Here is a 26,662-nt window from a genome sequence, read left to right on the forward strand (position 1 = left end):
GTGCGCACGCGCCGACGCTCTCTCCCTTGCGGGGCGCGAGGCGGCAGCGAGACGCAGGCGACGTCCGCCCGGCCGGCTAGAGCGGCCACCCCGGGGCACGGCGCACCGGAATCGGAAGTGGGGGTGAGCACCGTTCCCCCGCCCGCCCCGTGAACGGCCATCTTGCAAGCTTAGGCGGCGGCGGCGGCGGCGGTGGCGGTGGCGGAGGCGCTGCAGCGGTGCGGTGGGCTCGCTCCCGGCGCGGTGAGGCTCTCCGGCGCGGGCCACGCTCTTCCTTCCCTGCTCCGGTCTCGACCACGGCGAGCCTGAGCGCGGCGGCGGCCCACGCGCGGCGACGGGGAGAGGTGAGCCAGCGGCGCGGGCCTGAACCGGGGCTTCGGCCGCGCGTCCGCCCCGCTGGAACCGGCCCGCGCGGAGGGTACGGGGCCGCCGCGAGGCTTGTCGCCGTTCGATCTGCCGCTCGAGGGGCCCGGGCCTGGAGCTTCCGTGCGCGGAACCTGAGGTCGGTTACGGCGGGGCGCCCGGGGCTCCGGGCCGGGGTGGTCCTGCGGCCAGCTTGGGGATTTGGTTGGCCTCACGGCTGGGGCTCCCACGGAAGGCCCTCCTGTTAGTGGCACGCTTGCGGGCACCTCCAGGACTAGCCGGCATACATCTTGGTTTGTAAATGTATCCTGGGAATTGGTGTTGGGGTGGCTGCCATCGAGCCCGCCGCTTCACCCGTAATCAGTACCCAAACTGTTCCGTAAATTCCAGCAGGAATGAGTGTCCTTAGGGTTATGCCTCTTGGGGTAGTAGCTGAGAGAAAATTCAGGCCGTAAGACTAGGAAGCTCCAGTCGGCTGGCTCCACCGTGGGCCTTGCCGACTAGCGCTCACGTTGGGCCCTGGGCCAGTTCCTCGTCTGTGCCGGCCCACTTTCCACCTCTGCCGGTTACCTGCACCCTCTCAGCTTCAAGAGACGTGAACTTGTAGCTCCTTTTTCACTGGATGCCACCTAGCTGGTCTGTATTTAATTCAAGTCCAGTTCCCAGCCACTTTCTGGGCCCAGGCATGGAACAGCCAAAGAGGGGTAAAGCCTAGTGGGAGTAGAGCTACTAAGTGCGTGAGAACACAGCGCAGCGATGGGCCAGGTGGGTACTGTGTTTGTTCCAGGTCAGTGAGACTTGGTGTAATCTGGCTTTAGTAGAAAGGAGCATCATTGGAACACTTGCTGTGTAGACTTCGGGCATGGTGCCTCGTGGCAGGTGCCTGAGTGGTAGTGGGACTGTCTCCACCGGCCCTGGGCCCCTATCCAGCCTGTGAAGCAATCCTGGTGGAGAAAGGAGAGACTTCCGTGAAAGGCTCGGGCTTGGGAGTGTCACGTGCCCATCTGGTCGGTCAGGCCAAGGTCTCATGCCACTTTGTCACCTGAATTACGCTTACTCAGAGTGGGAGAGACGTGCGGAGAAGAGAGGACCAGGGTGTTTGGCTGCTGGGCAGATGACAGGTGTGTCCGTGTGAGGCTGGCGGGACTCGCGGCCAGCCGGGCGTTGGCTCAGGCAGCCCTCCCTTACCTCCCGTGTGCTGACACTTTACTCCTGACATTTGTTTTCATGCTGCGCCCTTTTGCTTTCAGCATAACGCTTTTCATGTTCCCCATCTGTGGGGATTTGCAGGGAACCTGAGACCTGCTTCACGGGTCTGTGCAGGTGCCGTAGACCAGAGGGGCCCCTGAGGGCACTGAGTGGGGCGAAGGAGGGGTCCTCAGGGAGCTTTTTCTTTGTCCTGAACTGAGTAGTTGAATCATAAATGTGACTTTAAAGAACATGCTTTTGAGGGGCATCTGGGTGCTTAAGCGCCCGACTTTGGCTCAGGTCACGATCTTTCAGTTTGTGGGTTCAAGCCCCGCATCGGGCTCTGCGCTGACAGTGTGGGGCCTGCTGGGGATTCTTTCTCTCTCTCTCTCTCTCTCTCTCTCTCTCTCTCTCCCTCTACCTCTCTCTGCCCCTCCTGCACTTGTGCTTTTTCTTTCTCTCAACAATAAATAAACTTAAAAAAAAGTTGATACCTTTGAGAGCAAGAATGAGCGAAAAGTTTGTGACTGACCAGGCAGGATCTATTTATTTTGTGTGTCTGTCCTGTAAGCTTCATTAAGCACCCAGCCTTGCCGCATAATTACGCACAAACACGGTGGTATTTGAATTGCCCAGGGAATTTTTTGCGTATTACAGAGTGTTAATTTTAGGGTGAACATTTAAAAAATTTTTTTAATGTTTATTCATTTTTGAGAGACAGAGACAGAGCATGAGCGGGGAAGGGGCAGAGAGAGGGAGACACAGAATCTGAAACAGGCTCCAGGCTCTGAGCCGTCAGCACAGAGCCCGACACGGGGCTCGAACTCACAAACTGCGAGATCCTGACCTGAGTGGAAGTCGGATGCTCAACCGGCTGAGCCATAGGGTGAACATGTAAAAGACACCCAACAAGTCCAGTGTGGCAGTTCTGCTTCCGGTGAGGTGAGCCACCTGGCCCCTTTGGCTTGGCCAGGAGCTTGGGGGCAGTGCTGCTCGGGAGAGCACTCCCTTCCCAGGCTGTCTGCAGCCTGCTCCTGCTCCTGCTCCTGCTGGCGCCTGGAGGGCACCTGTGTGGTGTGGAGCTGGGTCGCAGGGAGGCCTGTGGGGGCATTTGACTAGGGAAATGAGGGAGGCTCTTGAGGGACTTAGCTTTTGAGCTAGGCCAGGAAGGGCACAGGTGGGTTTTCTGCCAGTAGAGACCAGGCTGAGAGACAGCCGTAGGGTTAGGGTGAGGAGGGGGTTGGGAGTCAGACACTAGGAGGGCTCGTTGGGCTTCTTTGTCGGGGGCTTGGCAGGAAGGGGGAGGTGTTGTAGTTTGTCTGTTTGGCTGTGGGCAGACCTTGAAATGCTATGATCAGAACTGTGGGTGGAGAAAGTTAATCTGATGTAAGTGTACGGGGTGGACTGACAAGGGGAGGATGGAAGCTGGGGGGCCAGTGGCGAGTCTGGGGTGCTTGATGGGAGAGGTAGTACGACCCTGCATTAGGGCGAGTGGAGTGGGCACAGGAGGAAAGGGTGGGCAGTGACGTCTGCAGGCCCTGGGGTTGGGAAGCACACCACGCCCCCGCTGTAGTGCAGTGGGTTTGGTGCTCTGAGGGGAATCGAGCCAGCAAAGGGGCAGGAGTCCAGAGACCTCTGACCTGACGGATCGGAGGGAGCTGTGGCTGTTGCCAGGGAAATGAGCAAGCAGAGGCCCTGAGGTGGAGACGATGGGGGGCGGAGAGCGACTTCAGGTTTGTGCAGGCTGGAGGTCAGGGTCGAGATCCTGGCCGCTGATGTCCAGTGTGCTGGCAAGATGGCCTGAGATGGCTGAGTGGCAGCGTCAGTGGCGGGAGGAGAGCAGGACAGGCATGGCTTCGATCTGCCACCACTCTAGCCTGGAAGCTGCTGTCCCTTCCCATTCCCGCATACCCCCATGTGTCCTCTGTCTCTATCATATTTTAGACTGGCAGCTTTCACACTTTATTTTTAGCAGCAGAACTTTTTTGCCTTGCTGTCTTAGGGGAAACTTCTGCATGCAGAGCACATCAGGCTGAGCTGCTCCGATGCCTGTGAGGGTGGGGAGCTCTGTCTTCTCTCTCACCATCACTCCCCTCTGCCTCCGAGCATCACTGAGGTGTCCCGGGCTCCCCCCCCCCCCCCCCCCCGCCCCCTGAGCCAGGCCGTTTCTTCTCTTGAATGATGGCTGCGACCTCACTCCTGGTCCTCAGCCTTCAGTGCTGTCCGGTCCCGCCCGTGCCATCTCATCTGTCTCATGCTGTCCCCTTCAAGCTCTGCTAACCTGTCCCAAGTGACCCAACAGAAAAGCTGGTCTCTCTTAAGACTTGGACCTAAAAACTTTGTGCAGTGCTATTGGCTGCGTGGCCTTGCCTCCCTGGTCAGCCTTGTCAGCCACCATTGACTGTGCTGTGGCTCCTTACACAGTGGCCCAGTGCCCTTCCCTGGACCCGTGATGCTGTCTGAAGCCTCTACCCGTGTCCTTAGCTCTGATCAGGAGGGTGCTCCTTTTGCCTCTTCCCAGTGTGAATGTCAGACTTTCAGGGCCCCCCATCTTTCTCCAGTCTCCCTGTTCCTCCGATCCATTTTGTTTTTTAGTTACTTTTTTTTAAAGTAATTTTGTGAGACAGCACTCATGCAGGTGGGGGAGGGGCACACAGAGAGAGAGAATCCTAAGTGGGGCTCACACTATGGGATCATGACCTGAGACGAATCAAGGGTCAGATGCTTAACCGACTGAGCCACCCAGGTCCCCCGTCCTCCCATTAACTTTTGAGCGGTAGTAGATATGTTGGAAAATGTTTAACAACAGGCTTTTGTTGGGGGCTGGTTTGGGGTGCCTTCTGATTTCTGTGGTGTAAACGTTTCATTAGCACAGAGCGCAGGAGCACCAGGCCATGCTGGCCTCAGCACACCGGTCCTTAGGACCCTTTAAATTCGAGGTCTTTCTCCCGGGTAGGTTCTTTGAGGACAGAAGCGGGGCTTTGGTTTTGTTTCGTTTTTTATCTTTGACCTGGTGTCACATAAACGAAGGTTGTGGGGGGCAGACCCCCAAGGAGACTCGTCGAGTCCTGCTGGTGTAGGGGTGGGCGGCAAGTCAGGACAGCCCGCAGGCCTGGCTTCTGGGTGGCTGGGCTTAACCTCGTGGGACTGTTGAAGCTGTCTGTGGCTGAGGAGGCAGGGCGTGTCTGTCGTTCTTTGGAAACAGACGTTTGCTTTCCCTAGATGAGCAGCAGCAGCAATAAAAGAGCTCCGACGACAGCGACCCAGAGGCTGAAACAGGACTATCTTCGCATTAAGAAGGACCCGGTGCCTTACATCTGTGCTGAGCCCCTCCCTTCCAATATCCTTGAATGGTAAGGCTCCACGTGACCATTCACCCCACGCCGACTGTCACCTGGGTTCTCTGCTCGCTTGATGGGGAGGCCCTGGTGCTCCTGTCCTGTCGTGGCATTGGGAAGGGTACATCTGTCTGTACCGCTTTCAGACGCGGGCAGGCTGAGGCCTACGGATGAGGCCTGGTTGTCTTCCTGATGGGCGGCGGCGGGGGCCACCATGGGGTCTTCCTTGACCTCTGTCCCCTGGGTCTGGAGAGAGCACGCTGGGGAGCGCCTCTCAGGTGGGTCTGTGGGATCCATAGGGGAGGCTTCGGGGCACGTCATAGGTCTCACGGCTGTTGGTGGAGAAGTTGCATTTCTAGACTCTCCTTTTGCTCTTTGCGTCTTGGTGCTGTAGAGTGGCCTGTCCTGTCTTAGAGAGTTTGTGACAGAGGGTCAGGGGCCCTGATGCTTGGGTTCCTGGCGCTGGCTGGGGCAAGTGCTTGGTAGCCCTGGCCGACGTAACAGGCTCTGAGCCTCACGCACACTTGCCACGTAGTGACTTTCAGGCTGTGCTCAGGTGTGGCCTTAGGAGGTTACGTGCTTCCACGGAAATGCTGCCCTTACCAGATTTATCGGTTCTGTGGGAAGTAAAGTGTAGGGTTGAGATAGTAAGCATTTTCTGTGTGAAAGGTATTTTGTCCAGAGAAAAGGAATTTAACGGAGTTAAAAGCTGTTTTTTGGATTGGACAGGTGTTTGGACAGGTGTTCACGGGTTCTGGATCTACCTTCCTCAGCTTGGGGAGGAGGGGCTGCTCTGGCAGGTGAGGGAGGGTTTTCAGGGTGAAAAGGGCCGCGCGGGACTGAGGCTTTGGGGTTACAACAGGGCTTCCCCGGCCCCCTGAATTGGCAGATGGAGGGACAGCTGCCACAGCAGTCGCAGGGTCGTCCTCGTTGTTTGGGGAGCCTCTCTCTGCCTGTGAGTTCAGATCTCCAGGTTCAGTCATTCACAAGGAGGATCGATCGCTGAGATTTGTTTCCATGGAAAACCAGCAAAATTAGCAAAGGGACAGACAGTGCGCTGGAGTCGGAGTCCGTAGGAGACCGACACGAGCCCCCCCAGCCCTGCTGTGACCACACACATGAGGTGCTGTCCCCCAGGGAAGCCTATCAGAGACCCAGGACGCAAGATTGCCAGTTGGAGCAGGTCACGTGCCTCTGCCCGGCACCTCCCAGTGTTCCAGACCCCCAGCAGGGAGGCTGGCTTCCTTCTAGCATGATCCATGTTGTATCGTTGGCATAAACAGTTTATGTTGCATCAGGGTGGTGAGCCCCTCTCCCCACTCTGGAATCCAGTTCCCAGACTGGCTGGGGACAGTCGTGTCCGGCCTGCTGGCTGGGCTCTCTGCTCTTGCTCGCTGCCCCTACCCAGTGTTCCCAAACTGGACCCCGGAATTGGGAGCAGTGACAAATTAAGGCCACGTTCCTGGGTGTGTCACGTGCTTAAGCTCTGAGGCTTGTTCCTGGTCCACCAACACAGGATGGCAGTGTCTGTGGAGTAAAACATATCAGCTGGCATGTGTTTCATCCACGACGTTCAAGTGGCATTTGTGGGAAGAGGGGTTTCCGAAGGGATGCTTAGTGACGTGCTAACAGCTGTGTCTGATTGGCTCTACGTTCCCTTTTGTGCTTTTCTCTTATATTTGAAAATGCCAAAGTCCACGCACCTCTTGACGTGCGGCCGAAGCTCCTTATTTGCACGGGAGAGTGGAATCTGTGAGTGCCGCCGCTCGTGGTCTGAAGCACGTGGGTCCACCTGGGCTTGGGCTCTGTGTGAGGACTTCAGTGACAGTTACAGGCTATCCCTGTTCTCCTGCGTGAGGCCAGCTGCTCTGAGGTCACACGTCTGCTTCTTCTAGAACATCAACACTGGGGGACACAGAGCCACCTCATGTCACCAGCCGTTCCCCGCTTGGCCTACTTCGTGATATTTGGGCACACTGAGAAGTGCAAGTTGCTAAGTACATCTCAAGAATGTGTGTGAAATTAGCATTTGAAAATTTGTTAATGGACTTTCATGGTTAGAGAGCGTTAGTTTCTTTGCGGAGTTAAGTTAGTACTTTGCAGAGGACGTGAAAGATACAGTTCCTAAGACCCCGTTAGGAGTGCGTAGACCACAGCACAAGTTCACCTGGGATGTTCGCACGTCTGGTTTCGGCTGGACCCCACGCCCCGGCCGCGGAGGGACTCGGAACTCGGAGTGTTTGCCGTCCCTAAAGCCAGCTCATTTTCTTCTCTCCCTCAGGCACTATGTGGTCCGAGGCCCAGAGATGACTCCTTATGAAGGTAAGTCAGTCTTCAATCTGAGCGAGGGGAACAAGAGACCTTTTTGTCTTCTGAACAGACCTCTCCTGTCAAGCACTTCGTGTCTGTGACTCACGCTCTAGTCTGCATGTCCGTTAGTAACATTGCACTTGCTTGGAGTCCGTCCTCGTTGCTTCAGATCCTAAAGCGGTTTAGTCTTCAGGGGCTTTCTGTGAGTCTCAGAGGTTACCCAGCCTCTGCCGTGAGTGGGGCCAGAGCCGGAAGACAGACCTGGTAAGCCGTGCAGTGCAGCCATTTTCTCCTGCTGTGTTCAGACCCGCACGAATGTTGTCGGGAAAGAAAGCCGTGGTTGTCGAGCACTCGCTCTGCCGAGCCCTCTGAGCCACGTGGTAGCCCCTTCGTGTGGATGGGGCCCCGAGGCTCACGGGGAGGGTGCAGGGTCTGCCCTGGCACAGCCGGGCACCTCTGCTCTCCTTGTTCTGCCGGGGCTGACCTGGTGATGCTGCCCAGTGTCCTCTGGTGTCATTTACAGAGTAGACCTGGGATTTTTCAGTCAGAGGGTCGGGGGCCTACAGGGAGCCTGGCACCAGCCTCAGGGTTTAGGCCAGGTCGAGGGATGAGCCGTGGTGGGGCAAGCCCAGGGCAGAGCTGTGGCCGGGCTGTACCTTCAGCTCTCCAGCCACTGGGTCCTCACTTTGAGTGGCATCTGCCTCCACATGGGGGTTTTGCGTAAGATTTCACTGGAAAAGAGTCCGGCTGCTGGAGAAGCACATTCGAGACCCACTGCTCTGGACCATGAGGGGAAAGCTGTGGGTGTGGGTGGGTGGTTAAGAGTGGAACTGGCCTGGCTCTCTTGAAGGTGTCACCAGCCTTATGAGGACTCTCCTTTGACACAGGAGTCTCTGTTCTGGGAAGACGTGTCCTGGGGAAACAGGTGCAGAAGCCTTTCTGTAGGGTGGGTGTGTTAATAGTGTCACACTGGGGGCCGCCCGAGTGTCCAGCAGCGGGGTGTGGGCTTGATGGGCTTGTGGTGGGGTTCCTAGAAAAGCAGCAGCAGATGGGCTTCAGGGCAGCCTGGACAGGTCATAATTAAAATGCCTGGTAAGGAGGCGCCTGGGTGGCTCAGTCGGTTAAGTGTCCAACTTCGGCTCAGGTCATGATCTCACGGTCCGTGAGTTTGAGCCCCATGTCGGGCTCTGTGCTGACAACTCAGAGCCTGGAGCTGCTTCGGATTCTGTGTCTCCCTCTCTCTCTGCCCTTTCCCCCCTTGCACTCCATCTTTCCTTCTCTCAAAAAGAATAAACGTTAAAAAAAAATACTTGTTAAATACACGTGTGTTTCTAACAAACTAGGAATGAGAATTTTTTTTTCTCACAAGTGGGATTTTAAGGTTTTTTTTTTTTTAATAGTTTTAATATTTTTCCAATAAATTGTGAACATTTAGTAATTTTGTAACCAGGCCTGTTGCTGCTGGAAGTGAACCTGGACAGGGGTGGAGGTGGCAGGGGGAGGAAAGGGCAGGCCCTGAGTGGAGGCTGCAGGGCTTGGGACCGCAGGAGACCACCCCCCCCCCCCCCCCCCCCAACCCCCAGACCCAACCCTGTCACCGGGGCTTCTTTATGTGTGGTCCTGCCCTGTGTATCTCCCTGCTGGTCATGGCCTTCAGGCTGTCTCCTCAGAGACCAGCTTTTCCTGCTGTTCCTCCTTCCCCTTCTTTCTTCTTTCTCTCCCCCTCCTTAGCCTTCTCTCCCTCCACTGCCTGCCTCCCTCTTGCCCCTCAGCACCTGCTCCTGTCTCTTCGCCTGCTGCCCATCCTCTCTTGCGCTCAGGGCCGCACTCTGCACTCTGCAGCCCTGCCTTCTGCTGACCATTCTCCTCAGGGTCGATGAGGGGCCCCCTGAATTGTCAATCCGAGGGATGGCTCTGCGGCCTCGGTGTCTGGGGTTCTGTGGACTTTGATGGTGTGGGCTCCTTCCTCCACACTTGCTCCTTCTCTGGCTTCTGGATGTTCCGACCCCTCCTTCTCAGTCTCTCGTGGCTCTGCACCCTGGCCATGTCCGTTCGGCCTGTCCTTGCTCTGGGCTCTGCGCCCACGCTACTCCTGGCAGATTCCAGGCACACCGATCCTGACGGTTCAGAAGTGGCTTCCCGCGGTACAGGCGTTGCTGAGGATTCTCCCTGAATCGATCTGTGGATTTTACCCAATCCTGTCAAAGTCCTGGCACAGTTTTTTGTAGACGTACACAAATTTTTTCTGAGATTTTTATTGTAAAACGTACACGGAAAGGCAGAGGACCCAGAGCAGTTGAAACAAGAACAGAGTGGGAGGAGTCAGTCTGCCTGAGCTTCGGTGAGCCGAGTGTGGAGGGAAATGCGGGTCAGTGGAACAGAGAACCCAGGAGCTGCTTGGCACCGCGGTGGCCCACGGATCTTTTGTTGTTGTTGCAACGGAGTTGCAGAAGCAGTTCAGTGGAGGAGGTGCGTGGTGCAACATCGTCCCTTCCCGGGGCGCCGTCCTCCCTGGCGCCTCTCCGGGGCCACCGTGCTCTCTGGGGTTTCCGCCCCCAGGGCGCCGTCAGGGCTGTGCTCGTCGCTCGCTCGTCTGCCTGTGGACGCTTGGAATGAAGGACGTGGGAGCTGCTGGCGTGGGGGTGCGTGCGCTTCTTCTCTGCATCCCCAAGGGCTTGCCCTCTGGCTGAGGCTCCGCCCTCCCACGTCCCCCGCTTTGCCTCCTTTCCTCTCAGGATGAGCCTCCCCCACAGACCCTCCCGGAGTTCATCTCGTACGCTTGACGTTGCACGTCTGGCCGTGGGGGTTGGTGCGTCTGCGGTCCGCGCGCGCCGCCCGCCTTGCGGTCGCTTCCCCGGTTTGCGCGGCAGCCGTCTGCTCCCTGTGCGGCTGCCTCTCCGCGCGGCTCCTGCCGAGCGAGCCCTTCCCTCGGAGGGTAGCAGGCGTTGGCCGGCTTTCGCCTGGCGTCTCTCGGGTGGGCGCAGGAGGCGGGGCTGCCGGGTCAGCGTGGGTGTTGACGTTCACGGGCTCGCCGCGAGGCCGCATCCTCCTGCCCACCTGCCCTCCGCCGCGCTGCGGACGGAGGCGTTTCCCGAGCGGCCGGCTCCAAGCGCGCGTCGGCCGAGCCTGCTTCCTCCTGAGAAAAGCACCTGTTGCTATCTCTTGCTTATTTTCCAGTTGGGCTTTTCTCAGCGACTTCGGCTGACTGTGCCTCGAGTGTCGTTCATAGTGCTAGTTTCTCGCTCGGGGGCCCGTCTGGCTGTTGAGTCGGCCTCACGGGGGACACTCGCTCACGGCACCCTCCGGTCCTGGCAGAGCTTGGAGTGGGAGACGGCACTCACGTGAGGCGGCCGTACGAGACGTGGGGAGGCCCGACCCGAGGGGCGTGAGAGCAGACGTGTGCGGTGCGTCCCGGTCCTTGAGGTGGGGCCCCACCCAGGGTGCTGGGGACGGCAGGGGGCCCGGGTGGAGGACAGGGCGGCACTCCTGAAGCCTCGGTGCGCAAGCACGCACGTGCACACGCATCACTGGGTGTCCGGTCGAGTCACGTCCCGTGTCGCCTGCCTGCAGTGGGCCCGGGGCTTTGCGTTTCCAGTAGGCTCCCAGGTGCAGCCCCGAGAGAAGGGTGTGAGGTGAGGTAGCCCGTGGGACCGTGAGCCGAGTGGGCAGGGGCGAGAGCCTTGAGGCCCGCGAGGTCATCCCAAGTGAGCAGTTTGGATCGGTTTGGAGGCGTGGCCAGCAGGGCTTGCTGGTGGAGGAGGTGTGAGGTGATGGCGGTGGGTGGGGGCAGGGAGGCAGCCGGGCCTCCCAGATTTTGGCGTGAGCGGCTAAGAGGGTGGAGTTGCTGTTCGAGGGAAATGGGTATTGTGTCTTGGACCTGTCCGGGCAGTGTCGCCCGGATGGTCAGCCCGTGGGTCAGCATGGGGGGAGGAGCCCCAGACGGCCAGGTGCAGGTGCCAGTTGGAGATCTCCCCGTGTCACGTGAGCCTGAGGAGCCAGAAGTGTGAGGGGTCAGGGAGGGCACCAGAGGAGCCAGCGGCCAGCGCTCGGGGCAGCGGGACGGGAGTGGGGAGCCAAGGTGGGGTGGCGCCCAAGGAGGCAGGGGACGTGGTTGTGAGGTACGGGGCGGGCTCTGCTGATCTCCGTGTCGGATTTGGGGGACCGCGGTGGGGGCAGGAGCCTCGGCAGGGTGGACCTGGATGTAGCTCTCAAGGGGTTTTACATAAAGGAGGGTGAGTGGCTGGCAGGAGGGGGAGTGAGGTGGGGTCAGGTGTGGTGTTGTTGTTTTTTTTAAACATTCATTTGTGAGAGACAAAGACCCAGCACGAGTTGGGGAGAGGCAGGGACAGGGGGAGACGGAGCATCCCATGCAGGCTCCACATTGTCAGCACAGAGCCCGATGCAGGGCTCAGGCCCACGAACTGTGATATCGTGACCTGGAGCCGGAGTCAGATGCTTAACCGGCTGAGCCACCCAGGCGCCCCTGGTTTTTGTTTTTCTGAGATGGGAGAATCACATGATGGCAGTTGGTTGCTGCAGGGTGTCATTCGGTGGAGAAGGAGAGACCAGGAGTGCGGGAGAGGGGTCTGGAATTAGGGGTGACCTCAGCCGACCTGCTCAGGGGTGGGCGAGAGGACCCAGTGAGGAGCTGGGTACGGCTTTTCCTCTGAGGCTCTGTTCTCAGTGACGGGGGCCCGGGAAGGGTGAGCAGGGTTGTGCATGTGGGGCAAGGACCACTCTTGATTTGTGGTCATGAGCCCCCCCAGTGAGACTGCCAGCAAGATGCTCGTGTTCCGGGGGTGGTCAGCCGCTGGGCCCGGGCTGAGGGGGGTGGCGCTGGCAGGGTGGGGGCAGAGTGGGAGACTGAGGGTCGTGGCACCAGCCTGAGGGCTGGAGCGGAGCTTGGTGCCTGGGGCTGCCCCCACAGGGGGTGCGCCGTAGACCGTGACAAGGCTCTTTCTCTGTTTTGCTGTAGGTGGCTATTACCATGGAAAACTAGTTTTTCCCAGAGAATTTCCTTTTAAACCTCCTAGTATTTATATGATAACACCCAATGGAAGATTCAAGTGCAATACAAGGTAAGGCATTTCTGCCGTGCTTCTCAAGTGTGAATGTGGTCATGACGAGTGTGTGTGCCCTGTTGAGCGGGTCCCTGTCTTGCAGGCTGTGTCTTTCCATCACGGATTTCCACCCAGACACGTGGAACCCGGCCTGGTCCGTCTCCACCATCCTGACGGGGCTCCTTAGCTTCATGGTGGAGAAGGGCCCCACCCTGGGCAGTATAGAGACGTCGGACTTCACGGTGAGGGGTGGAGAGCACGGCCCGCATGTTGGGGGGCTCCCGCGCATGTCCTCGGCGGTGGGAAGAGCAGGCCGGGCTTCCCTCCAGGGACAGCACGGTGTCTGGTCCTTGTCGACTGGTCTTTATTTTCTCATCGTCTAAGTGGGAACTAAGTTTCATGTCGTTAATTGATGACAGTGAAAGACGAATAAGCCTTGATGAGGCTGAATTAGTTTGCGGTGAACAGCAAGTTTATGGAGTGCCTTCAGCAACACGAAGACAACAGCTTTTGAGGATAAGACGTGTGTAGAATTTGAAAGAGTTGAAATTAATCTTCAGGCTGATATTTCCCTTCTGTTTCTTCCTAGAAAAGACAGCTGGCGGCACAAAGTTTAGTGTTTAATTTAAAAGACAAAGTCTTCTGTGAATTATTCCCTGAAGTCGTGGAGGTAAGGCACAGATGCTGGCGGTCCGTGTTGCGATGCCCTCGCCAGGAGCACTTCCAGATTTGATTCTTCCGGAGAGAGAACTGTGCTGCTGTGTGTCCCTTTGCTGCACACACACAGCACACAGGGCGCCTGTTCTCACACGCACCTGTAGGTGCTGACTGGCAGGTGCAGCCCTGCCCCCCTCCTCAGGGCGCAGGGCTCCTCGGGTGGGCTGCTGGGCTGTGGGGAAGGGCCCGCCCAGAGGGGCTGGCACGTACCCTCATCTTCGCTCTGGAGCGGGGTAGGCCGCACCCAGGTCGAGGCCACAGTGATTCTGTGTCGCTTGGACCTGCTCAGTCTAGGCCCTGAGCGGCGCAGGCTTGGTGTTTTTGACGAGTCCCTGGGTCCCCTCATCTGTTAAACAGAGTTAAGAGCGCCTCCCGCTTCCGAGGGTGAGTGTCGGGCCGGTGACCGCCGGCCTCCCAGGCAGGATCTTTGTGGTGGATCTTAGGACCCTCCCTTGTCCTAAAGGAAGCAGTTTATTTCGACCAAGCCTTGTTCCTTTCTGTTTTTATCTTAGGAAATAAAACAAAAACAGAAAGCTCAAGACGAACTCAGTAGCCGACCCCAGGCTCTCCCCTTACCAGACGTGGTTCCAGACGGGGAAACACACCACGGTCAGAATGGGCTTCAGCTCCTCAACGGGCACGCGCCGGGGGCCGGGCCGCACCTCGCGGGCCTCCAGCAGGCCAACCGGCACCACGGACTCCTGGGCGGCGCCCTGGCGAACTTGTTTGTTATAGTTGGGTTTGCAGCCTTCGCCTACACGGTCAAGTACGTGCTGAGAAGCATAGCGCAGGAGTGAGCCCCGCGCCACAGCCGGCAGAGGTGGTCGAACCGAGGGCACCGCGCCCGAGCTCGCCATGGGCTGGCTGGACGTGCCGCCAGGCGCAGGGTGGACCTGCCTGACTTCTGGGGTTAGCTTTTTAAAAACCTTTAAAAGGAAAACAAAAACCAAAGCGTGTAATTTGGATTTAGAGGAGGTGCAAGATTCTCAGCTCCCTGTCCTCGCCCTGGGGTCTGTTGGGAACCATGGAGCTTGGGTGTCGAGGAGGGACCTCATGCTTTGGTTTTATAGCTTAATCTCCTGTATCGTCTTTCGGACCTGTTTTAGTAAACCTGTTTTTCATTTTACTAGATTTGGTCACTTAAAAATACAAAACTCGATTAGCAAATACTCTGCGTGCAATTCTTGGTCCAGTGGAGCCCTGGCTCACCAGGCAGGAGCAGTTCCCACAGCTGTGCCTGGCCAGGGGGCCCAGGGGCCGGCCAAGGACGGCCATGGACGGGGGTCCAGGAGACGTGGGGGTTTGGCCTCAGCATTTGAAACGTGTTTGCATTCTCTCGGAAAGAAGCAACCCTTCCTAGGAAAGTGGGTTCTTGTTTTGCTGCAGCTGAAATTCCACATCCGCTTGATGTCTGACCACAAGGTGGCGTCCTTTGTTCAAAGAGCCACCCTATCCCCTGCGGTCCCGAAGGCTGCTTTCACTTTACCCTCCCCCCCGCCTTTCCTCCACACCTATGCCAGGCTGGGCTCCCCACTGCCACCTCCAGGTTCCTGGCTACTGCAGGGGTGACCTTTGGTACCCACAGGACATTTCCTCTGACCCCAGCAGCCCCATGGAGTTCTGCACCTGACAGGCTCCCCTCACACTTGGCCCAGAACTTGGGTGTACCCTGAAGATAGGCTCCTGTGTTCCTTTTCACGGCTGCTCCCTGTCCGGTGTGGGCTCTTCCCCCTAGAAGACCACACGCAACTGGGCATCAAGAGGAGGTGAAGGCTGCCCCGGGAGGACTGGCCTGAGTTGCGGGCGGGGCTGGTGGGGTTAAGCAGGCTCCCCGGGTCGCTGATGTCTTCCGTTAAGCGCCTGCTTGATCGTTTCCCTTGCACGTTATTTGGAAGCACCGTGTCTGTGAGTCATGGGCTGAGGTGCTGTGATTTCACTCCAGAGGCCAGAGGGGGCTTCAGGTGCAGCCACGCGCTTGTACATCTTCGACTTTGGGTTTTGATCAGTTTATTTAAAATTGCCCTATAATTTACCACTCGTGTGTATTTAACCCACTCGTGTGAAAAAAAATCTTTCATTATATCTTTGTTCCTAAATTTTGTGCCGTTTGAGTCTCTGTTGGCGGAAATGCAAGTCCGTCTCAGCCCGGTGCCCGGCTAGCCGCTAGCCCATGGGCAGGCCAGCGGTTGGGCCTGTGAGGGGTGGGGGGGCTGGAGCTGCCGCATCTGCAGCTCGGTGGTGCCCCAGGAATAACCGCGGGCCCTGGTGGCAATGCTGCTGGGCCTGGGTCCCTGCGTGGGCGGCGCCGGGCAGTGGCGAGGCTCTGCTGTGCTGGATGCTGGGCCTCGCCTTCTGTCCACACCTGGCTCAAGGGTGCGTCTGTGGAGGTGGGCATCTGATCCAACACTTAGTGTTTCCTGAGGTTTTTGAGGAGGTAGATGGCTTAGCAAACATTTTGCTCGACGCGGGTTATTTCTTTGCTGTATGCGAAATCTCAACTATCAAAAACCCTTTGTCAGCAGTAGAGGTAGATCCGTGCAGTGCAGAGCCTTCACCAAGGGTCCAAGGCGGTGTGCTGTCTGAAGTGACCCGAGATAAAAGATGCACTTGGGCACCTGGCTGGCTCAGTCGGAAGAACGTGTGACTCTTAATCTTGGGGTTGTGAGTTTGAGTCCCACGTTGGGTGTAGAGATTGCTTAAAATAAATAAAAATTAAGAAACAAAGATGAACTTGTCCTGTGGGGCTACACGTGTTGCTCCCTCTCGGAGGAATCGCTGGCCCCTCGTTCTTGTGTGGGGTCCCCGGTGGAGGGCAGTTGGACCCCCTTAGGCCACCCATTGGACGTGTGCTTCCCCAGCTGGCCCGGCTGAACCCCTGAGTGTAAGCCGTGCTGTGAAGTCTCTGGATCCAGGGGGAGAAGCCCCCCAAAAAACTGGTCCTGTATGGACGCCGGTGAAACAGTCCCGGAGGTGTGCCCTGTGGTCCCAGAGAAGGGCATACCCGACATTTATTTCTCCCCCAAGAAGCTTCCCAGGCAGCCGACAGGTCTGGGGTGAGGCTGGAGCGGCCCTCCCGGTGCCAAGGGCGTGACTTCAGGCAGCCCGCTGTAGGGACGCACCGGCATCTGGGCTGTGGCTGTGTGGCAGCTGGCCTGAGCCTCCCCTGTGCAGGCAGTTGATGTCTGCGGCAGGGAGGCGTGGACGCTGGAGAGCAGGGTCCCTTTGGTGGTTCCCGGCAGCCCCCATGCTCACTGGGGGCGCTGGGCCCTGGGAGGACCCCGTGGGATGTGGGGGAGGGGGCACTGAAAGCAGAGAGCTGGTTCCCTGACACTGGACCCAAGTCTAAGGGGGGCAGTGACCTCCCGCAGAGCATGACTTGGCCGAGACTGCTGGACCAGTGGGCCGAGGAAGTGGCTCCTGCTTCCTGCTTGTTCTCAAGGTGCCTGGGGATGGGAGCAGAGCTCATGGTTCAGGCATGGTTGGACCTGTCTGAGGCCCATTGCCACGTGGCTCCCCCATCCTGCTTCAGAGGCCCTCTGCTGTTGGCCTGCCTTTAGGAGGACCGTGCCGGAGGCTGGTGCAGCTGGCAGTGTCCCACACGGCAGCCAGAGACGGCGCATTGCCGATGGCACTCCGGTGACGCACTTTTGAGCCTCGAAGGATCAAACTGTCAGGATGCAGTTGATGGGAGCACAGGTACCCAGCCTGCGAAGGGGGGTCTGGCAGCTCAGGAGGAGTCTTCCTGGCTACCTTTCCTGACCCGGTGTTGGGTGCAGGGCACAACTGGGGTTCCACGGGGCAGGGCACAAGGGGATCTTCTGCAGCGCGGCGCCCCCCTCAGGACCCGGGCGTGGGGAGCTCACCAGCTGGACACCCAAGAGACCTGAGGCTCCCAGTCATGAGCTCAGGGTTCACCAGAGCCGGCCTCTGTTGTCCCTGGAGGTGACCGACCATCTCTGCCTGAGCCAGCAGAGGGGACGGATGACCCTGGCGGACACTCCTCACACCTTCCCCACCAGGCTTGTCTCGGCGCCTCGGCATTCCTGGCAGACATCGGGAAGTTGAGGGGTGCCTGGAGGACTCCTCCACCAGGACCGGTGTGCCCCACCTTCCTCTAGGCCGGACTGCGAGCAGCAGCTCCTGCGGGGGCTATAGCCATGGCTCTGACCCGTCCTAGCCTCGGTCCCCACGCAGGCCCTCACCACGCGGCGAGTGAGTCTGTGCGGCTTGTTGGCTTGAGCTGGCCCTGGCGGACCCGTTGCCCGCGGCGTGCACCCTGGAGGTGGTTCAGGATGGGTCCCAGCTCTCCCTGGGGACCCGCCCACTGTTGCTCAGGTCCAGCCGAGGGGAGATCCCGAGCTCCCTCTCCTTGGCGGACAGCTGTGGAGGGAACGGCTCCTCGGGTGCCACACGGCCACCCGGGGGCTCACACTTGTGCTGACCTCCAGGTTGGGGTGCAAAGGCCTGGGGACTCCGCTCCCTTTCCCCTGCTGGCTCAGGACGATCAGAAGCACAGAGGCCTGTTTGGGTGAGGGCAGCCCCTCAGGCAGTAACGGTTGGCCTCGTGCCCCAAGAAGAGGAGGGGGCAGAAGGACGTTGGGGCGGCCGGGGCCACCCACCGTGCCTTTGCTCTGAGGTCAGTCAGGCCCTCCCCTCGCTAGCCAGGCTCCCCGCTAGTGGAGGGCCAGCGCCCACTGCCAGGACAAGGCTGGGAGCCTGGTGGGTCAGCTGTCCTGCTTCCTGGGTCCCGCCTTTCTCAGGAGTGGGATCTGAGCCAGGCTTCGGGGCATCGCCGGGACCTTGGGGTAGGGGTTGCTGTGTAGAGGGCTTGGGGGGGCCCGAGTGAGGTGGGTCATACGGAGGAAGGGCAGTTGGGGCTGTTGGTCCTGATGGAGGGCTCCCCTACCCTGGGCCACCACCCTGAAGGGGCTGGATGTGAGGTGTCAGGAGCTGAGCTGGAGGCGGGTGGGGTGAATTCGTGTTAACAGTTTCCAGGGGTGAGTTGGCCCTTGGCGGGGGGGGGGGGGGGGGGGGGGGGTGGGGGGGGGGGCTGTTTCCAAAGGCTCAGAGCGCCTGCGGGAGGCGCGGCCCCTGCTAACGCCCCGGTCCACGCCCCCAGGCTGGCCTGGGAGCCTCGGCGGCGCCGGCGGACCAGCCGAGTGTGAGCCCTCCCCCTTGGAGCTTCGGGGAGGAGGGGAGGGTTTATTGGGCGGTGGCGCGGGCGGCCAGGGCGCCGCGCGCGTGAGGGGAGGCGGGCGCCGGCCCCAGCCTAAGGGAGCAGGAGCGTGTCTGCCGTCGTCGTGCCCGCCCCGCCGCTGCTCCAGCTCACCCTGTGTGCACACGCACCGGCAGCAGCCAGGCGCCCCCTGGGGCCGTGTCCCGCACCGGGGCCCTGAGTGCGGCTGTGCCGCTGCCCCCATGAGCACACTGGGCTGTCCCCCACCCGCAGCGCTGAGCCATCACCGAGGTCCGGAGCTGCGGGCCGGCTGCCATGCACTGGGCCCGGCTGCCGCAGCCCTCCTCTGGCTGCAGCTTGTGCTCCTCGGGGGCATCGGGGCGCGGCGGGAGCCCAAGAGGCCACGGCAGCCCGGCCAGCGCACCGAGCACCCCACCGCCACCGCGTCCAACAGCGAGAGGCTGCCAGGCTCCCCCAAGGTACATGCGGGTCGGTTGCACGTGGGTGCGGGTGTGCACGCCCTTTGTAGACTTCAGGGGGGCCCCCGGCTCTGCAGCCCTCCCCATCCTGTCCCCACGAAGTGGGGACTTTGGGCACGATTTGCAGCGGCTGCTATTGGGGCATCCATGGGGCCCCCCTGGCCCAGGGGAAGGGGCGGGGGAGGAGAGGGACTTCCCAGAGGGGTTACAGTGAACCCTTTGAAGCCCTAGGTTCCACGTGCTGCTGTTTGGTGTAACTGCTAATTCAGGAGCGGGTGGCGAGGAGTTCTAGACTCCTCGCTGGAATCCAGGTCCCCCACAACTTGAGTGGCTGGAGAGGCCCAGGCTAGCCTGGACCCTGTGCTTCCTGGAGGTCCTTACCCTGATCGCTCACTGCGTAGCCAGCACCCTCTCTGGCCTCTGGCACGGGCTGTGTTCCTGGTTATTGCAGTCCCTCTGGCCCCAGTCTGGCCCTGGGTCCTCTCTGAGACAAAGTTCCCCGCACCCACCTCAGCCCTGGTCCTCCACCTTTCCTGCACCTAGTATCTCCAGAGGGGGTCTCGGAGCTGACTCCAGCAGGCCTGTGGCTTTGTGCAGCTGCCCACCTGGGGGCCGCGGGACTGGGAAGGGAGAGGCCGTTGCTGGAGAGGTCCCCCACCCCCCAGCCCTCACGCCTTTGATCCTGGCCTCCCGCCTCCCAAGGGCGTCTCTGCGGCGGCCAGCCAGGCTGCTCTCAGCCCACGCGGCCCGTTGGAGCCCGGGGCCCCGTTTGCCAGACGGGCAGGCCGAGCCGGAGAAGAGTGGGCTCCCCGCAGCTTCTGGGGCTGATTCTGGCCAGTCACCCAGGGGAAGGTGCCTAGTGGCCGTTCCCTGCCCTGCCTGGCACGAGTCAGCCTGGGGACAAACAGGAAAATCTCTATTCCAGGAGTGGTCTCCGTGGGTGGGGGGGCTGCCATGGGACACGTGCCCCGGACAGCCCTGCCCAGACACGAGCTCCTGCTCTTCTTGCTAGGGATAAGCTCATCTTCCACTTGTCCCCTGCTCCTGCAGCCCTTGGCCCCTAGATGCCACTGATGTACCGGTCTCTCAGGGCTCCTGGGTCCCTCAAGCGTGGCCAGGGTGGGTGGCAGCCAGGGGAGCAGGCAGATACCAGATATGCGAGGAACCAGGACATTCCAAAGTTTTTGTTTTTGCTTTTGTTTTTTAAATCTTTTTAATATTTGTTTATTTTGAGAGACAGAGACAGAGCATGAGTGGGGGAGGGACAGAGAGAGGGAGACACAGCATCCGAAGCAGGCTCCAGGCTCCGAGCTGTCAGCACAGAGCCCGATGCGGGGCTTGAATTCACGCACCGCGAGATCATGACCCGAGCCGAAGTCGTGACGCTCAACTGACTGAGCCCCCCAGGCGCTCCTGGACATTCTGAAGTTCTTGGCGTCCTTCTCTTCTCTGGGTGGGGCCCAGACCAGGGGTGGGAGGTACCCTACCCTACCTGCCCTTCCATCCCCCCCAGGATAGAGACCTGGCCTGGTCTATGGAGAGGAGGCCCTGGCTTTCCCAGGTCAGGAGGCGGCACCTGTCCCGGGCGCCTAGCTCTTGCTATGCTAGGGACTGAGGGCTGACTGCCGGCCTGGACCCTGGGTCAGGACTGCTCAGCTTGCCCTGCCTGGGTCAGCCCGAAGAGAGCGGCCAGGACTCTGCGAGCCCCATGGTGGTGGCTCTCTCCCAAACCTCGCTCCAACAGTGAGGTGGACTGGCCAGCTGTGGCCTGGGTCAGAGCCTGAACAGCAGGGCCGGCTGGGGGGCCAAGGCCACCAGCTCACACACTCATGTCCAACACAAAGCAAGGCCTGTGCCTGTCCTCCCCCTGGTTTCGCATGGCTCTGGGACTCTCGAGAAGCCCCACAGAGAACTCACTGCTCTTCACTGCTGCCCGCCTCAGCCAGGGCCAGGCCTCTGTTGAGACTTGTGGGGCTGGCCTTGTGTATACACAGGTGTGCCCATCCGCTTGGGAACACGGTCCAGTGGGAGGGGACACGGTCGCTCTAATACAGAACCCAGACCACGGTGCCTGGATATCAAGCCCCGAGCCCTTGTCCTGTGTCTCATCCTGGTCTGGGTCCCCAGGGGTGGCCCGCGGTGCCCCGTTGCCACTTTTCTTGTGTGTACCCTGAGTCCTGCCCAAGGTGGCCTGGGCCCTGAGGTTCCCCGCTGTACGCTGGGGGCAGTAGGGCAGGACTCATTAGGGCCCGGTGACCAGCACACTAGCCCTGTTCCCTGGCCCTGCAGCCGCCTGAGGCCTTGGGGCCTGAGTACTCAGATGCCCACATGACATGGCTGAACTTTGTCCGGCGGCCAGATGATGGGGCCTCGAAGAGACGGTGCCGGGGCCGGGACAAGAAGTCGGTGAGCCCCGGGGTCTGAACCCAGGGCAGGGGTGGCTGTGGCTCCAACTAGGACCCTCACTTTTCTCCTGCCTCCCCGCAGCGAGGCCTCTCTGGCCCCCCAGGGCCTCCTGGGCCCCCCGGCCCCCCCGGCCCCCCCGGTGCAGCAGTCAACCAGGAGGCCCTGTTGCGAGAGTTTCAGGAGATGCTGAAAGGTGAGGCCCCTGTCCCTGACTCTTCCCGCCTGGGGCCCCGGGGGTGACCCCACACTGACCCCGAGGTGCTGCCTCACCCTTTTCCCCGCAGAGGCCACCGAGCGCCGGTTCTTGGGGCTGCTGAGCCCCTTGCTGCCTGAAGGGACAGGCAGGTGGCTGGTGGCTGAGGCCTTCCACTGTGGACTGAAGGGCCCTACAGTGGTGGACGAGAGGACACTGCTGGAGCTGCGTGGCTTCCAGGCTGTGAGTGGGCTCGGGGGGGCCCCGGTCCTCTTGGGGCATCTGCTGTAGGCCTTCCTCATGTACCAGCACGGGCCAGCGGAGTGCGTGGTGCTGGGTGGGCTCCCCACCACTGGGGGGGGGGGGGGGGCGGCGGTGCTCACAGCCAGCCTGAGACAGCCACCCAGCACATACATGCAGGGGGAGGTGACCTAGGCCAGGGTTAGCAGGTCTTGTGTGCCATGACTGGGTGGGATCCGAGGTGGCCGGGAGGCAGGGATACCTTTCCAGGTGGGGGCTCTTGAGGGTTCATCCATCCCTTGGGGCCTGGAGCCTGTGCCCAGGGGCCCAGGGGGCATAGACACGTAGGTCACCCCCCACCTTGCCCACCTGGGGCCTGCTTGGGGTGGCGGCTGTTGGTCACAGGCGCCTCCCCCAGGCTGGATGTGCAAGATGAGGGCCCAGGCACTGCAGCTGGCTGTTCACCTGCTATCCCTCCAGCCCACTGCCCAGGGCGCCTTCCTGCGGGGGTCCGGCTTGAGCCTGGCCTCGGGCCGGTTCACAGCCCCAGTGACCGCCATCTTCCAGTTTTCTGCCAGCCTGCACGTGGGTGAGTGGGGCCGGCCCCCAGGCCCGGGTCCTTTGCTACAACCCCACCTCCCTGGGGGTCTCACTCAGGGCCACCCTCCCCCAGCCCTCAGCCGCTCCCGGGCCTACCTCCGGCAGTGCGTCCTGAAGGCCCCCAGTGCCAGCCCCCCCGCCCCTCTCTGCTCCGTCCTCCCTGAGGGCTGTTGCAGGCCAGGCCCTGTCTCCACAGACCACAGGGAGCCGCAGGGCAGGGCACGGCTGCGGGCTCGGGACACAGTGCGGGCGCTCGTCTGCATTGAGTCCCTGTGTCATCGACACATGTGAGTGGGCCTTCCTAGGGGGCACCCTGAATGCTGGGCGGTCGCGGGGGGTGGTGCCCCAGTGTCGACCGCACTGTGTATGGGGGTGGGGTCCTGGCCCCGCAGTCAGCTGTGCCCTCACCCCCGTTCTGCGCGCCCTGTCCAGGTCCCTGGAGGCCATCTCGGGCCTGGAGAGCCGAGGCAGGGTCTTCACCATGCAAGTCCAGGGTCTGCTGCACTTGCAGGTGAGGCCAGGGGGCTGCACCGGGGGGTGGGGGGTGGGGGTGGGGGGGGTGGATCCGAGGCCCGGAGCATCGGCCAGGTGACCCCTGGGGTGGGTGCAGGTGAGGCCAGGGGGGCGCTGCACCGGAGTGGGGGGGATCCGAGGCCCGGAGCATCGGCCAGATGACCCCTGGGGTGGGTCCTGTGTGCTGGGGCTTGAGCTTCATCCCTCCATGCGCTCCCCCGGGCAGGCGGGCGTCGTGGGTGGTGACGTCCACTGTGGGGTGTCTGCAGGCCGGACAGTATGCCTCCATCTTTGTGGACAATGGCTCTGGGACGGCCCTCACGATCCAGAGTGGCTCCAGCTTCTCCGGCCTGCTCCTGGGCACGTGAGGGCCAGACAGGGCCCCCCACCCGCCCCCCACTGTCCTCTGTAAAACCTGTGGTGACAGCAATAAAGAGCTCTCAGCCCTCCCTGTCGCCTGGTCACTTTGTAGTCATGGGAGTGGGGGGGGTGCAGGTGTGGCCCTGGAAGGACCTGTGGCCTCATGTCCAGCCTTGGAGGCAGCGGTCTGTGGACACGTGAAGGGCCAGGGGCCCAGACCCGTTCAGCACCAGAAGTTGGTCAGATGGTGGCCAGATGCCGCGTGCTGTGCCTGTCTGGGGTGCGGAGCGCTTGTCCCATGGGGCAGGTGCGGGGAGCCCACGGGTGTGGGCCGCACACATGATCGCACGTGCGTGTGCAGGTCACCAAACCCCACACGTGAGCCCAGAGGGCGTTCCTGCCCACGCTGGGGTGCCGAGTGCGCCTGCGTTTGCAGGGCGGGGCCCAGGGTGGTCCAGGCCCAGGCCGGCAGGGCACCTCGCTGACTCCCCACTTCTCCTTGGTGGCTGCCACATCAGGTGGATGCAAACCCCAGGTGGGGCGGCCAAGGCCGTGCCCGCCCGTCCTGTGGGTTTGGGGCCCTCTACCCCTACCCCGTCTTGGCTCCAGCAAACCCAGACCAAAGAATGTAAATTGATCTTGGGATGTCTGGGCCTCCGCAGAGCTGCTGAGATACTATCTCTGGTTGGCACCTGGGTCATCGGCAGCCGGCCCCACCTGGAGGGCTGAGGTGAGGCCCCTGACCCCTCCACAGAAGCCTGGGGGCTGGAGGTGGGGCTCGGGTCCGCAGCAGCAGGGCCTGAAGCCCCATTTCCAAGGCTGAGCAGGGAAGGGCCTCTTTCACCCTGTAGACGGAGGGATGGGGCAGGTAGAGGTTGGAGCCCAAGGGCCATTGTTCAGCTTCTCCCCCTGGGGACCCTGACCCCTGTGGGGGGGGGGGGGATGGCGTGGGGGGGGGGCGGAGCATGGGTGGGACCCTCCCTGCAGCCTGCTGGGTAATGAGGCGGGAGAGCAGTGGTGCCAGACTGGCGCCAGCCCGTGCAGCCCAGGGCTTGGCCGATGACCCACCCCACCTCTCTCCCTGGTCGTCCCAGGCTGGCGTCAGGGGCTGGGGGGCTGAGTGGGGGGGTGTCTCTGCTTCAGCTGCAGGCACCGGCCTGGTCTGAGTGGGGATACTCTGGTAGCTTGTGGGGGTGGGGCACGGGTGCCTTCTTGGGGTCTCCAGTGAGGAGGCTGGGAGAGGAGGGGCACACAGGGGAGGCAGAGGCTTGGGAGGGCACACCGTCCCCCACTTCCCATGACCGAGGTCCCGTACCAGGCTGGCCAAGCTTGGCTTGGCCATAGGCACCAGTTTATAGAGGGGTAACAGCCTGTGGGCTGACGGGGCTGCCCAGGGCACAGTGGGAGGGGACACTGAGGGATCGTGACCAGCACCCAGCCAGACTCAGCCGGGCCCGGGGCCTCACTGCATCCAGGAGCTCTCCTGTAGGTCCTTCAACACCAGCCAGTCCCCCGCCCAGCCTGGTCCGGGAGGGGGCAGGTCTCACATACCCAGAGCTGCTCTGGGGGCGGCGATGACAGAGATGGAGACCCAGAGCCTGCAGAGAGTGACAGACAGGGGATGACAGATGAGAGGTGGGGACGCGAGGACAAGGACGAACCAGGCCAGCCCCTTGGAGCCCACCGGGGGCAGGGGGCCAGGGCCAGGTTGTGGCGCCTGACTGCACCTGCCTCCCGGTCCGTCTGGTCTTTCCCCCTGTCTCTGCCACCCTAATCAGAGGTCATTAGCCACTTCGCTGCAGTCCCCTGGAATGTGCTGTCTCCAGCTGAGCCTCCGTGGCTGAGGATGTGAGAGCAGAGGCATGGGGGGCCGGGGTGGGCCGTCATGACCGCCAATCAGCTTCGAGCGCTGTGAGCTGGGGTGGTCACAGCGTTCGGGCCCCAGGCTCCGACAGGCCCCCAAGGACACAGGCTGGCCCCCCAGTGCGAGCGAGGGGCCAGTGCAGGGCGAGGCTCCCACAGGCATACCCTGGGCCCAGCTGCATCCTTTTCTCTCATCTCTCCTGCCTTCAGGAGCTCCCAGGTACAGCCCTCACAGACACAAAGGGAAGCAGTGTTCCGTCGAATGGAAAAGATCAAGGTTCTTAAGTAGCTGACTCTGGGACCTACTTCAGTGGAAGCTTGTTGCTGTATTGTCTTCAGCCCGAACTGCGGTGTTTGAAAAGCTCCCTGGGGCCTTGGGAAGGGTCTGGAGCCCCCTAAGTGGCCCTGGGTCCTTGCAGTGATACCCAGCCTGAGCAGGGTTCCAGGGAGTGGGAGAGCTTGGGAGATGGGGCCGTTTTCCTGGGCCTGGTCTCTTCTGGTTTCATAGCTGGGCTCTGGGGTGGCCTGAGCGTCTGGCTGGGCCACACAGCTCTGGAGAGCCTCGGGTTGACTGTTGACCCTGAGCCCTGCCCAGGAGCCCTGCCCAGGAAGTAATGGGCTGACTTCACCGACCTCTTTTAGGGCTCAGTCCCAGAAGCTCCATCTGACCCTGGGGCTTGCCAGGGAGGGCTCTAGGCCCTGCTGTGCTAGGTAGGGGCCCCTGGGAGGGGGCATGCTTCCTCTGGCACCCCCCAGCCCTCCGCTGCCAGATCCCTGGTCTTGGGTCCATGGCCTGGTTGTAGGCCTTGGGGCCCTGGGGGTGGGGTGTCTCGGGGCTGGGTCATGGCCTGCCCCTCCAGTGCCCTCCAGTGCTGTGTTTGAGGGCAGACAGGAATGTGGGCATCTGGCTCAGGACAGCTGGAAAGTCCTCTTGGGGGCCAGGAGCCCCCACTAGCTTAGCAGCCAGGCCCCAACCTCGGTCCGTGGCAGGAGGCTGGAGGGGCAGGATGGGGGTGCGGGGTCCTGGCTATGAGCGAGAAGGCTGCCCGTCCCCTCTTCCCGTGGTCCTCCTCTGAGAGGCCTGTGGGATGGGACAGGGTAGGGGTGAGGTTTCCAGAAGAGCACCCTCCCCCCCAGCCTGGGCCCTGGAAGAAGTGTGGACTTTAGGATACCGCCAGGACAGGCTGGCCCTTGGTGGCCAGGGCCCAGCTTTGGGCGTGACGTCCCCCCCTCGGGGTTGGACCTGGGGCTGATGAGTGGGAGGGCTGTTCCAAGGGCGGCTGCTTGTCCTCCAAGCACACCTGGGAGGTTCTCACACCCCGTCGGGATGTCCCGACTCCTACGGCCTGGGCCAGGGACTGAGAGTTGGCCTGGGGTGTGGGGGGGTCTGGGCGGGAGTGTCCGTGCTTCTCTCGGGACTCCCTGTGCTGACTTGCTGTCCTTGTGGCTGCGATCGTGTCTCTGGGCCAGTGGAGCTGCCCGGTGCTGCTGTGTGTGAGATGTGTGTGGGGTGGAGTCTCTGTGTCTCCTCTGTCTCTGCCCTGGGACCGGGGCTTGTGTGCCGAGCTAGAATCACCAGGCCCCTGGGAGCAAACACAGGGCAGGTGTCTGGGGCCCAGTGGCTGGAGCCCCTGGCCAGCCAGTACCTGAGCTCGGGAACGGCTGTGCTCGGTCCTGGGCATCAGGGAGGCTGGCTGGCGGGGCTGTGCGCGTGGTCACAAAGCCGCTGGACCCCGGGGTGGGGATGTGCTGCTGTCAGTCCTCGAGCTGGACTCTCTGTGACAGCTGGGGACTCTGGGTGCTGGGGGCAAGGGAGAGGGCTTCCTCACCCCCAAGGAGAAGCTCACTGGGATGGC

General features: G+C 61.3%; 2 protein-coding genes across 5 annotated transcripts; both read left to right on the forward strand.

The window, feature by feature from the left end:
- Positions 1–138: 138 nt before the first annotated feature.
- UBE2J2 (ubiquitin conjugating enzyme E2 J2) lies at positions 139–15,072 on the forward strand. 4 transcript variants are annotated; one of them, XM_047870622.1, is made up of 7 exons: positions 139–344; positions 4,774–4,904; positions 7,171–7,211; positions 12,175–12,277; positions 12,363–12,501; positions 12,849–12,929; positions 13,489–15,072. In XM_047870622.1, exons 2-7 carry the CDS (start codon positions 4,774–4,776, stop codon positions 13,771–13,773), a joined length of 780 nt encoding a protein of 259 aa, XP_047726578.1. In that variant the 5' UTR covers positions 139–344; the 3' UTR covers positions 13,774–15,072. The 4 variants fall into 4 exon arrangements, with proteins under 4 accessions (XP_047726578.1, XP_047726580.1, XP_047726579.1 ...); XM_047870624.1 differs by lacking the exon at positions 139–344 and adding an exon at positions 356–502; XM_047870623.1 differs by lacking the exon at positions 139–344 and adding an exon at positions 516–656.
- A 3,072-nt stretch (positions 15,073–18,144) lies between these two features.
- C1QTNF12 (C1q and TNF related 12) lies at positions 18,145–23,032 on the forward strand. Its single transcript, XM_047868696.1, has 8 exons — positions 18,145–18,631; positions 20,921–21,037; positions 21,119–21,230; positions 21,322–21,473; positions 21,951–22,059; positions 22,267–22,357; positions 22,503–22,581; positions 22,853–23,032. The coding sequence occupies exons 1-8, from the start codon at positions 18,395–18,397 to the stop codon at positions 22,949–22,951; spliced, it is 996 nt and encodes a 331-aa protein (XP_047724652.1). The 5' UTR covers positions 18,145–18,394; the 3' UTR covers positions 22,952–23,032.
- The last annotated feature ends 3,630 nt before the right edge of the window (positions 23,033–26,662 follow it).

This window comes from Prionailurus viverrinus, chromosome C1 (assembly GCF_022837055.1).
Source record: "Prionailurus viverrinus isolate Anna chromosome C1, UM_Priviv_1.0, whole genome shotgun sequence".
NCBI lineage: Eukaryota > Metazoa > Chordata > Mammalia > Carnivora > Felidae > Prionailurus > Prionailurus viverrinus.